At 28.8% G+C, this 13,568-nt stretch overlaps 1 protein-coding gene across 2 annotated transcripts in view; it reads right to left on the reverse strand.

Annotated features, from left to right (window-relative positions):
• The window catches only part of LOC131935669 (uncharacterized), a 31,452-nt gene that overhangs the window by 1,266 nt on the left and 16,618 nt on the right, over positions 1-13,568 (reverse strand). For both annotated transcript variants that reach the window (XM_059292188.1, XM_059292187.1), the window contains exons 20-40: positions 13,077-13,328; positions 12,759-12,881; positions 12,087-12,215; positions 11,469-11,588; positions 11,227-11,349; positions 10,217-10,480; positions 9,836-9,955; positions 9,485-9,613; positions 8,772-8,897; positions 7,621-7,740; positions 7,185-7,442; positions 6,689-6,949; positions 6,417-6,548; positions 4,570-4,688; positions 3,413-3,477; positions 2,709-2,875; positions 2,176-2,286; positions 1,650-1,791; positions 1,330-1,559; positions 718-791; positions 141-185 (exon numbers count right to left, since the gene is read on the reverse strand). In XM_059292188.1, coding sequence (XP_059148171.1) covers positions 141-185; positions 718-791; positions 1,330-1,559; positions 1,650-1,791; positions 2,176-2,286; positions 2,709-2,875; positions 3,413-3,477; positions 4,570-4,688; positions 6,417-6,548; positions 6,689-6,949; positions 7,185-7,442; positions 7,621-7,740; positions 8,772-8,897; positions 9,485-9,613; positions 9,836-9,955; positions 10,217-10,480; positions 11,227-11,349; positions 11,469-11,588; positions 12,087-12,215; positions 12,759-12,881; positions 13,077-13,328 — 3,110 coding nt within the window. The remainder of the gene's footprint in view (positions 1-140; positions 186-717; positions 792-1,329; positions 1,560-1,649; positions 1,792-2,175; positions 2,287-2,708; positions 2,876-3,412; positions 3,478-4,569; positions 4,689-6,416; positions 6,549-6,688; positions 6,950-7,184; positions 7,443-7,620; positions 7,741-8,771; positions 8,898-9,484; positions 9,614-9,835; positions 9,956-10,216; positions 10,481-11,226; positions 11,350-11,468; positions 11,589-12,086; positions 12,216-12,758; positions 12,882-13,076; positions 13,329-13,568) is intronic.

Here is a 13,568-nt window from a genome sequence, read left to right on the forward strand (position 1 = left end):
GTAAATAAACAAATTTTAAATGTAGGTATATTGGACAATTTCAATTACATTTGAAACAACATTTCCAATAACAAATATTTAGGGGAAAAAACAACTGATAAAACAAAATAATACCAGAAAATTAAAATTATTTTACATACCTTTAGGTCTGAACTACCTTCAAATGTTGGCCTTTTAATAGCAAACTAAAAGAAATAAAATTCAAATGATATTTTCTTCATTTATAGCAAACTATGCTAATATTTAAGTTAACAAATAAAAGATACACAAAGATTAAAAACTCTAAACTCTTTAAACTTAATCAAGTGAAAAAGATCCAACATATTTTATAATTCAAATCTTACCATTTTTTTAGCACTGTATAAGTTATAAATTTCTATATGATTTATCACTAAGATCATGAAAACATAGTTTATGGATAAAAATAAAACATATCATATCAGCAACATTAATTTTCTTCACAATTAATGTAATCCAACTTATTTTTGTTCTGGCTAATCCATTTTGCTTAAAGGGTTCTGCAATTAGATTACGTGCCTGTCTATTGATGTTTCAGCAAACTGGGAGGACTCAGGAACTTTCCACTGATTTGAACCTGGATTCGAACTCAAGACTCTCAGGTTAGCAGTCTAGCTCTTTACCGCTAGGCTACACCATACATTATCATTAGCAACTAAACACATAAAAAATTACAACTGGAATGTTATATCTACTTACTCCTTTATGTTGATTTAAAAGATCAAACATGTGTGTCCAGGAGAATCTGGCTGTATTTTTATCTGCTGTTATATCTGAGAGGATACACACAACAAAAATATTTTAAAAATTGTTTTGATTAAAAATTCATATATTTTTTCTTATTCACAAAATTAGCCCATACTTTTCTTAAACTTGATGGCCAACATGGAAATGTAGAGTTGATCTCTATTTTTGGTGACTGTCCAGTAAGTTTTAGTTTCCATTATTTTTATCTCAGGTTGCATTTAAGTTTGAGTAGGCCAAAGATACTACTTAAAAAACATGTACGAGTAACAGATATCTAGACTCCTGGGTGTGACCTTGTACAATCTATTGCTTGACCATATCTTCAACCACTCAGACTCATAAAATGTTGCATGTATACACCATTGTATAACAATCCTAAACATAAAAACGTAGACTAAAGCCAGGAATCACCATTGATAGAACCTGTGTACTAGAATTTGTTTACAACGATGAGTAGATTGTGACAAATACAATTTAAAAAGAACTAAATAACTAGGTAAGTTTGTTTTAAAATAAATAAGTAAGAGTGATTTTATTGTAACATATTAATTTTATGAAACCAACCTTCTGTGCTCTTTGATCTGTCTGTACTCCTTAAAGGTCCAGGCTCTTCATCTAAACATTCTGATGAATTAGAAATCCCAGCTTGCTGGTGGAGGGTACGTAGGTACTGATCCTCCCTCCTGTCTGGGTAATCAACAGGCGCTATGTATGACTCAGGTGAGTACATTGATGGGTATCCAAGTGGTCTCCTCATCACTATAGACCTGAACATTGCTTCACTTATACTGTCACTGAAAATATTTTCCAAATTTATTATTTTTCATTAAATTTGATATTATTCTATGTTTCTGCACTATAGTTTTTAAAAAATAAATATTTACCGATCATTTGAATGCAAGCTAGAGTGGTGTTTTTGTACTGAACGTCTTTTGAAGTATAGCACAATTAAGATTGCAATAGATATTACTAAGATCACAAATAATCCAAGACCCACAGAGAGCCCAATTATCATCTCATAAGTTTCTGAAAATACATTAATATTCAGGTAAATTGTATATGTTTTCTGTTTTAAAAACAAGGTAGAAATTCAAATTTGCATACTTATTTTATTAATAAAAAAATAATATAACAAAAATTGTTATGATCAATTTATATACATCACCAATTAGCAGTAAATTATTGAAGAAGGCAATATAAGAATTTAATATCTGTTTTAATAATTATCAATATGCAAAAGGTATTCTTTAAAATTAGAACATCACATTGAATAAATAAATTATAAAATTTTTTTTTATCTAATACAATTTTCCATTACCTAGATTTGCTCCATTTTTAATTATTGGATTAAAATGTTTACATAGAAAAAAACAAGATAACTTTTAAATGTAAATCAGAAATTTTTAATACCTTTTTCATCATTTTTACATTCATCTGGCACAGAAACTTCCATGCATTTTTCATTTTCTGGACATGTTTTTAGCATTCCATAAAGAGAACAGATGTTTGAGATAGGTCCCACTGGTGAACAATAGTGCAATTTGTAAATAAAAAAATGAACAAAACAACTGTTCTAACATTTCAAATTTATAAAACAATTTAAGACAACAAATTTAAGTTTTACAAAAATTAGTGGACATGGGAAATATGTGTATTATATTTCAGTGTCGTAGCGAGGTCGGGTGTCACCCGGTGCGGCACTTAATGGTGTCACCCAAACTTTCAAATTTTCGATTTGCACCCCCCCCCCCCTCAAACTTTGCACCCCCTCAAGTTTTTCTCTATATATTTTGATATTTTTTGCCTTGGTGTCACCCCCCTAAATGGTGTCACCCGGTGCGGTCCGCACCCCCCGCCCCCCCCCCCCCTCGCTACACCCCTGTTCTATTTATATGTGAGGCACATGTGGAAAATACTATTCAAATATATCAAATATGACCTACCTGAAATATTATTTACTGTAACATCCTCTACTACAGTGGTTATAGAACCTACTGTCAAATTTTTTGCTTGCTTTAATTCAAAGGCAAATGAGGAAACAGAATAAGAAGGTGATTTTGAATACATTAAATCAACTTGAAGATATGTATGGACAATAATTGATCCTGGCCTGAAATTTAAAAAAAAATTGGCTTATTTATCTAATATTTAAATGAAGTATAATTGTAGTTATAATTTTCACCATTTTCAGTTCTTCATTGTGGTGATTTTTTAACATGATCTTTCCAATTTTAATGCTTCACATAATTTTGTTGAATAAGATGTTGTTCATTAACACATATTGAACAAAAGTTAACCTTTTTTGGTCAATTTTTCATGTTAAGTGTTATAGATGGCTATGATAGGCCGACAAAGTGATTTTTTTTTTTTCACAACTATTTCAATAACCAGACAGCAGCTGAATATGGAACCATGATGTAAAAATTCTTAATCATAATACACATATAATAAATGTATAGTATTTTAATGTCAAACTATTACATTTTATTAATCTGCATGCCTTAATATTATATTAACTTATATTGATCCAATAAATATTGAAATAAATACGAAAGTTATATTTTATAAAATGTATTTTTATTATGTTTAATTTGAATATTTTGCACCACATTGTTTTTAATGTAAACTACAATGGATGTTTACTTACGTTAAATTGTATACAACAAAAGGCAATATTGCATTTCCATAGAGTTTTCTTCCAAACTGTGTCAGCTAAAAAAATAGCAAAATTACAATTGATGCAAGGTGTGTTGAAATGGAAACTAATAATGAGCAATGTTTTAATTTGACATGATCTAGCTGTCAGACACTGAAAAATGCTTGAAACAAGTTTTGTTAAAATAACTCACCAGTTAATCCAACATCCCTTAAATAATAGACTGTTTATAACATTACTGAACATAGTTAAACACTTAAACACTTAATAATGCACCCAGAATCATTTTGGTATCGTTGGAAGAACAAATCTGTTTTGTATTTCCTGATCCATTCTCTGCTGACTAAGTCTAGTCTTGTTTAGCTAAGTTTAAGATTAAGTCTTGTTTTGTTTATTTAAAAATAAACCTTGTCTTTTATTTTAATAGAAATTTTATTTGTATGGAAAGCTCATATTATTTTTTTAAATAGAAGAAGCTGGTCTTGTTTACTAAATTAGAAGGCTTGTCTTGTTTTTTTAATTTTAAATAGAAGTCTTGTATTTTTTTTTTGTATCCAAAGCTTCTTTTGTTTATCTCTGTGGAAGTTTTGACTTGTTTATTCATGTGACATCTGGTCTAGTTGATCTATGTGGTAGGTTGTATTTGTTTCTGTTGTGCTCATCCAAATACTTGTTGTATGGATATGCCAGTACTTAAGTAAAATGTCTGTCTGATTAGAAGAAAAACGTGTTGCATCATTGTCATTTTACTTTTGTAGGAACTATTAAATGCATAATCTGATATGCTGCACACTTTTATAATGTTCAATGAGTTCTGTTAGTGGCAAAGTATTGGTAGAGATTTCATCTCACAGTGATTGGCTGAAAGATGACTGATTTGTAACAAGTCTCTTATGTTCAGTGCTGGGCTTCAAATAACTACTTAGAATGTATTGGGTAATTTTATTCTAATATGATGCAAATGTAAATTAAATTTTGTATTAAAAATAGTATATTTTGCTTTTTATAGAGCATGACATAAATGGAAGGAAACACAGGCGATTGAATGAAATTTGTGTAACTAAGGGATGACTAGAGTGATCAATCATAAATTTTAAAGTATATAATTAATTAAAATATAGTTTGAAATTTGGATTTTAGAAACTTACACTTTCTTCAATTTCCCTTGTCAACTTTTTAGATTCTATTGTAGTCATTATAAATATTAATGGGTTGGAAACTGTTGGAAACTGTAATGCCACCTTGAGTGAATAGGAGCTGTAGTTCACTATTTAAGACAAAGAATAATATATTTAAAAATGTAGATATTTAACCTTTAATTTACTAAATTAAGTTCTGAATGATATTTTGTCTTAACCAATGTGTTACTCTAATGCTTTTGGCACACTTAAAGCATAAGTAAGTCGAAGGAAATTTAGTTTAATTAATTTTTAATGGTCAAAATAGATATTGGTACTTAAAAGTACCGTCAGGAACGTAGGACAATTTTTTCAGAATCATGAATAAATTGTAAAATTTATTAACTAATAACATGGCAATCATTATAACAATCATTTTTATAAATTTCAGACATAAACACAACTCAAGATATATTTTGAGTATTGTTTTAGACCAGATTTCCTATGGGAACACAACTTAGACCTTTCATCTGAATGTACCAAACACAGAAAAAGATGCCGACATGTCCTACTTCCTTATTCCTTAGTGACACATTCTTGTATGTGGTCTGTCTGGTGTAGTAACAGTCACTGGAATGAGCCTGTTTTTGCTGGAAGCTTCCAATAGAAGTTTCAATGAGTCGCATAAAAAAATATTCTGAAAATATTACTAGTAGTACCCTACTACTAGTATATGATTGTAGCCTGCTAGAATGTTATGACAGGCCTACCCTTCAGTGTAACATTCATAAATAGAAGTGAGCTCCATGTGTTTAGAATGGGCTTAGTGGCTTACTGTTTTATATCTGCTGATTAAAATTTACCAAAAGATCTATATTATATGCTGAAGTATGGACTATTACTAGTCTACGTACATTACATATAAAAAACAAATCTTTAGACTAGAACTGGACTTAGTCATACAAGTTAACTTTACTAAACCTAGTAAACTAGCCTACAACTACAATCTTCATTCTTGTTATTCTTTTACTAAAAGAAATCTAAATTTAATTACTATGTTTGTTAGGTAAAACATGCAAAACATCTTCTAAATGTATAAATATAGTTTTTTTAAGTAAACTTTGATAATTGGTTATCAAAATAATTAGTATGTCACTCCACATCTAAAAAAAATTATTTTCAAGAAATCCTAAAATTATGAAGGTGTGCCCTGATGGTACTCAAAAGTCCTTGTGTATACAATGATCTAATACAAAGAAAATGTTACTAAAATTGAATAAATAGAAGTTAAACACACTTACCTGACTACTGAAGATGCCAATAAAAAATATTTGGGCTTGAAATGTTAAACATTAAGGTAAAACAAAGCAAAATTAAGAACACATGTGAGATCTGTACAGCACAATTGTGAACTACCGATACAGGACGAGATTGAAAATAGCGCCGCACCGGTAATTTTCAAATAACATCGCACCGGTAATTTTCAAATAACATCGATCCGTCCAACTACCGGATACTCAGGGGAGATAAAACTATTTATTATATCAATAAATTTAAAAAAATCAACTTAGATTAAAAATAACACAGTCACTTAATTAAAGTGGTACTTATAAGTACCTCAGTAGATAAAGGGTTAAGGAAAAATAATTATGTTTTGACCATTTAGAAATATGCACATGTATAAAATGTAATAATTACATTATTTTACTAATTAGTTATCTTAATATTAGCTTTATAATATCATATTAGACTGTTCATTCAAATGAATTTAAATATTTTATTTATTTTTAATTTAAAATAGTCAATATAAAATTGCACTTTAGGTTTTTTGTATAGAGCAGAATCTTTAACAGAAAAAAAGAAGTTATTTTGTTTACCTTTACAAGTGCTGGAATCATTGACATCTATATGTCCTGGTTTACAAGCACAATTATAAGAGCCTTCAATGTTGTTGCATATTGTTGTGGAAACATTGCATCTGTTAGATGAATCCAGACATTCATCCACATCTGTTGTAACCAGTTAATAGAATTGTTAATAGAACAAACAAATTGGCATTGTTGAACAAAGATATAGGGTATTAAAACTCTTTTTTAAAGTTTCGGTTTTGAAATTGTGAAATAATCTTTCTTCATTATTATAAAATTACCTATACATAGTGAGTTGTTAAATTTTCCATATCCTTCATCACATCTACATTCTGCTGATCCATTTATATTAAAACAATGGTCATGTTCATCTGGGCAGTAGCTAGTGTTTAAACATTCATCAATATCTGTCTCACAATGAACTCCAGTCCAGCCTGGCTCACATGTACAAGATCCATTTATACTATTACATAGGTTTGTGTTGAGCTGTATGCACTGGCATTTTTCTTTACAATTGTTACCATAATGAGTGCTATCACATGCTGAAAATATAAAAGAAATAATTATTTTGGAAGATGTTTTTGTAGTTTTGTGTAATTAATTCAATTTAGTTCATTTATAATAGTTATAGGTGTATAAATATTAAATGCAAAGTAATTATATATTTCAATCAGAATCGATATTTTATCAATAGATGAAAGCATTTTAAAAAAATATATATTTACTTTTTTGCAAGAAACTCAAAGCTTAAAATAAAATTCAAAATGAAAAGCTTACCTTCACACCCATTTGATGATTCAAAGTACCCTTTATTGCAAGGGCATTTATATGTACCAGGGTAGTTATAACAAATTGAGTTTTCTTGGCACGGTGATGTATTACATTCATCAACATCAGTACTGCAGTCACTGCCAGTCCAACCATGTAAACAATCACAGGTTCCATTCTCAGCAAAACAGATCTGAGGCTTGGTGTTGGTAGTGTTACAGGAACAGTTAGCAGCACAATCATAGCCATAAAATCCGGATGGACAAACTAAAAATTAAACAAAATAATGTATTCAGTTTGAACTAGAAGTATTGAAGACATGATTAAAAAAAATTTGTCAATTTGTTAAAACTTATCTATCCGTTACTATTTCAAAGTTGACTAGCCAATTTTTACTATTTCTATAAGTTTTTATATAAATTTATATAAAATATTTATTTCCTACCTTGACATGTGAGCTTGTCTTCTAACAGCATAGTGCCATTATCACATGAACATGAGAAACTACCATTCAGGTTATAACAATGCCCTTCAATGCATATATTTTCAGCACATTCATCAATGTCTAAAAATATTAAAAATTATTATTTCCATATTAGTTTTATATAAAACAAATATAAAAAGAAAACTATAGTAACAAGCTTTAAAATGCAATGAAAATAAGAAAATAAAGCATATTTGCTTTTTAGTAATAGATTTTGTAGCTAAAATATGTATAAGATCTCGTGAGCGACCAAACCTTTTACTAAATAGCAAATACGCTTTATTTTACTAATTCAGTGCATTTAATAGCCTATTGCTCTAATAATTTTTTTTGATTGAGTGCATTTATTTAAAAACATATTAATGTAATAGAGGCTAAAATATAAAACTTTATGTACAGTATAGTAAATGAAGTAGAATTCATTTCTTTGATCTCAACATATAAAGCAATTGTTCTGTGCTTTCTATGGCATAAGTCGGATGCCCATTTAAGCTAGGTGGACCTACTTAAAATTAAGGAACTGACCCATTATTTAAATTCCCCTAATAATAACAGGAATGTGCCAAAAAAAGAAACATTTTTAATTAGGATTTTTTATTGTGCTTCCTTATTATATAATTTTACATATTTAAACAGATGTTTTTTTTTAAAAAATACAAAACATACAGAAGAATTTATGAGAAGTGGTTGAACTGTTTTAGTTTAAATAAACTACAAAGTAAGAAGATAAAATAATGTAGGCTATGGTTTCATGCTAACAGCAAATTTTTAAGAGTATATTGGTCCTATGCTTTTATAATAAAAGGTATTCATTATAAAATTGATTTTAAATGATTATAAAAAGTAAAAAGTATGAAGTTAACTTTATGAAGTAGTAATTGGTGCAATATCAGATTTAAAGCCACAGGAGTTTGAATTGTAAAATAAACAAAAATATAACATTATCGCACACGCCTATAGGCTACTTATTTATAAAAGCAGACTTTGTGTGGTACACACAAAAAAATACAACTTACACATTTTGACACCATTGTAACACTTTCCTTGGGGGTTTGTTAGAAATTTTAACTAATTTTTCATTTAAGAGTAAAGGTGATATAGGATACACAAACCTAAGCATGTTTTGTTATCTGCATTCAGCAGAAATCCCTCTCTGCAAGAACATACAGGACTCCCATTTTCAAGGTGGCAAAACTGATCACAAACTCCAGTCTCACATTTGGCACTACTATTTGATACTGGTGAATAAATAATTACTATTAGATCCATGTAAACTATCTATATATAATTCTCTTCTTGGAGACAATCGAAAACACCAAGCTGTAAGCGTGCTCCCTACCACCCCCACCCCTACATGGTCTGGTGAACTGTGGTTCATGCTAAATGTTTACAATCGTTGAGCCGGGTTTAGTGACGGCTATTAGGGGCAGATAATTTAGTTTGAAATGATTTTAAACTTAGGGGAGGTAACTAAGAGGAGTTTGCTTTCAAGGGGTTGGGGGAAAGGAGGGGGTATTGTCCTTAACAACCATCTGATAGAGTTTTAAAGCAAATATTTTCAGTGGCAGCATTGGTACTGTCGAATTCACTAATTATGAATTACTGAAAAGTAAAAAAATAAAACAACTAAATATCGGCTTATGATACGCTGCGGGTCGGCTCGTGGTAATTAACAACACTGAAATATTCTGTACTGTATTCTTGCATACAAATTATTAAATAGTCTCTGCTATAGAATACAAAAAGTGAAAAAACATATTTATACATTCTCCCTTTGAAAAATATAATTTATAGAGCACAATTGGGGCTTAATAATTATTCTTACAGTAACAAGTATTGCTTGTAGTAACATTGAGTTCATAGCCATCCAAACATTCACAAGCAAAACTTCCTTCTGTGTTTCTACATTTCTGGTCACATTTGTTCAACTTAGGTACAATGCATTCATTTATATCTGGGGAAAAGATAAATCATGACAAAATAATTAACCTGAAAAAATCTATAGCAAAAAATTATGATCTCAAGAAGCATAGCATTTTGATTGAACCATTAATTTTTCATTTACTTTTTATTTTAAAATAATTTAATTTATAATGTTATAAAAAATATTTTACTAAGTTTCTAACATTATGAAGCATACATGACATAATGTGTGCGTTTGCCATAACTTACATACCAAAACATTTAGTGTCGTTTAATTTGAATCCTTCATGACAAGAGCATTGGAAACTGCCAAATGTATTTGTACAAATGTGATCACAGGGGGAGGAGCTACTACCAGCACACTCATCAATATCTGGGTTGAAAATTAATTGCTTATTATGTTAAAATTAATAAAATTTTAAAAACTAATTATAGTTGGGCCATATTTAATATATTTGGTTCAAAATATTTATAACAACAAATTTAAACAATTATCAGTTTTGAAATATTTTTAAACTAATTATTGGTAATTATTTTATATGACACTACTAACAAGTGCTATCTGCATCAAATAATTTTGAAGTAAACTTACGGAATATTAAATAAATTGTGGAATTTGAGTAAAAACATGTACCTGCACATGTACCGTTTGAACTATTGTTTTTTATATATCCATTATTGCATGGACAAATAAATGATCCCACTGTGTTGATACAAGTTGAAAAATTTGAGCACAAAATAGTTCCATTACTGCACTCATCCAGATCAAACTGACACTTGTCACCAGCCCAGCCTTCTTTACATTGACAGCCAAGTGTTGGATCACAAAGTGTTGTACCTTTTGGGCTACAGTCACATGTGGTATTACAGTTCTCTCCCCAGTGATAGGCATCACACACTGTTGAGGAAACAAGAAAATTTATGCAAAATCTTTTTTGGTCTAAAATTTGTATAGCAGTATCATGTAATGTATTTGTATGGCAGTATCAGATAATGCTTTTTTTTTATTAAATATGTACTGTTATACTTTTTTTATATCATGATAGTATTAAAAATATATCAACTTCTTTGTTTGAATATTTTAGTAAAAACACAATAATAAAATTACAGCAAAACTCAAAAATAAGATTTTTAATAAGGTGTTGATTGATCTAATAGCTTAGAGTTTAAAACAAATTACTGGAATTAATATATTGGGAAACTCAGGACATACCACTCATTAAAAACTAATGAAATGATAAAAATATTTTTAAAAATTACTTTAACTATTTAAAATGTTATGCCAATATTTGAGATAATCATTTTGTTTTATATATGACAAAATGTTTGGATAAAAATATATATATTTTTACTGTGAACTTAAATGAGAAATATACATTTTAGAGGTTTATATTTTAAAAATCAAAAGAGAGTGATAAACAGTCCAAAGATTAGATCATGTTATAAATATTTTATGACCATACTCAACTCCTACAATGCTAAGGGCTAACATATCACAAATATATTTTAAACACATCTTATTGACTTTCTTGAGCAATTATGAAATAATTAACATACGACATTTTTTTATGTCCAGTTGCAAAAAGATACATGTATACAAAGTGATATTATACCAAATTATATATTTAAACAAGTTATCATTACCAAGACATGTTGTTTTATCATTTTGTAATTCCTTTCCTATTGGACATGAACAAAAATATGAGCCTGGAGTGTTTCTACATGTTCCGTTGCAGGGATTCTCAGCTAATGAGCATTCATCTATATCTGGAGTATCAAATAATTTGTAATTAACAATGGTAAAAAAAACAACTTAACGGTAATTTTAGTTACTTTTTAAAATTGTAGTTTATAAATTAAATTAGAATAATTTAAATGAAGCATACCAATACAATCATAACCGTTAGTGCCAAGATTGTAACCAAGACCACAAAAACATTGTGCAGTTGAATTTATAATCGAACATCCAACACTGCAGTTCAGATAAAAATTGATGCAAGGATCCACTATAAAAATGTAAAATACACAAGCACATTACAATCAATTGTGTTATCTTCACTTAAAATATCAAGCTTAACTTAAGTATTTTTTAACTTGTATGCTGTGGACAAATTTTAAAACCCTATCAGCTGTTAAAACAGACTTAAATAAAAGTTTAAATAGTCAGTCAGTAATACTGTTAAATGATTTAAAGTATATTTTTAGAACAGCATTTTTTCATAAAGTATAATTTTTAAAATTTATTTTATATAATGGATTTAGATTAAATTAGAATAGTGTGATAATACCAAGATATGAGAATAAAGAAAGTACCAACTTAAATAAGTTAAAACTGCATATAGCTAAGGTCAGCAAATAAGGTTTAAGTTAGTACATTAGTCTAAGGTCAGTATCTCAGGGTAAAGTTAGCAGGTATTTCTGAATAAGAAGGTTAGTCTGTGATCTAGGATCAAAACAAATTGTCCTGAATTTAAAATATTATTTCTTGTGTAAGAATAAATTACCCTCTTTTTCACAAGATTTCCTGTCATCTTTCAGTATGTATCCAGCATAGCAATCACAGTTGTAGCCTCCTTGAACGTTAACACATTTTTGTTCACAGTCAGATAATCCAGTCTTACATTCTTCAATGTCTATAAAATATGAATTACATATTGACAATTAGATCATTAAGCAATTATTTCTAATGTGGAAAGTAAATGCAATTTATGATTATCAAATATTAAACAATGTAACATTTTTATAATTCATAAATGATATCATGAATTAAGAATATTGCCTTGTCAATATTAATGTTTGTTGTAGTAATTTATATTTATATTTTAAAAAATATAATGCATGCCATCATATTTTACTTCTATATAATCCATATATAATCCAAACTGAAAACATAATTTAAATTATAGGGTCTTGTTTATTCAGTTCACCAAAAAATAGTATTATAATCTTTTAAAAGATGTTGTACAAATACATGTACATTTCATATTTCCAAGCTTTTTAGGATATTAGTAATAGCAACTGGAGACATAATGTTTTAATTCAAAATTTTTTGCAAAAAAGTTATTATACAGAGAAAAATTGTATTAGTCAGCCAGCATACATGTCCACCTCTCTATTTTGAATTGATTACAAAACAATGAAATAATCAATTTATAAGAAATAAAATAATTCCATACCTAAACAGCTTCCATTTCGAGATTTAGAATATCCTGCATAACATTCACAGACAAAGGAACCAGTGGTATCAATACATTCTTGAGGACAAGTGTTCAGAAAAAGACTATCACATTCATTAATATCTGTCAATAGACAATAAAGCATTTGTAAGTATATGAGGAACAACAATTGTTTGCTTATGAATTCTCTATTTTAGATGTAGCATGATTATTAACGGTTTTGTGCTTATATAACTTACTATCACATATTGCATTTCAGTTTCATAATTTAGAATGAAACTTTGTAAAATTTTAGATCATTACAATATAATTTCTTACTAATGCACGTCCCATTTATATCTTCAAATCCTGTAGCACAGTCACATGTGTAGGATCCCAGTGTATTAGTACAGTAGTAGTCTGGTGGACAAATGTTTGGAGTTTCTTCACACTCATTTACATCTGTGTCACAGTTCTCTCCCTTCCAATTGTCTTGACAGATGCAGCCTCTGATGTTGTCACAACTTACAGCATTCCCATGACAGTTACAATGTTTTGTGCAGTTGGTGCCATATGAGTTTCCAGTACAAGCTAATAAAAACAGAATAACAAAGTTAAATGGTTTTAAAATAAACTTAGCATGTATACTATAAAAGTACTTATAATTAGATTGGTGAAATACATTGATTTAGATAAACCAGCTTAGGGATGTTCATAAGCAATTTCATACTGTTTTATTTAACTATTTTTACACATATAACCTTAATCCTTACACAAGCTAACATGTTTTCCATCTGTTTTATTTTTATAAAATTAAAAAAAAATATGCTA

The sequence above is a fragment of the Physella acuta genome, unplaced genomic scaffold, assembly GCF_028476545.2.
Source record: "Physella acuta isolate Inbredline_101_S28 unplaced genomic scaffold, ASM2847654v3 ptg000151l, whole genome shotgun sequence".
Taxonomy (NCBI): Eukaryota; Metazoa; Mollusca; class Gastropoda; family Physidae; genus Physella; species Physella acuta.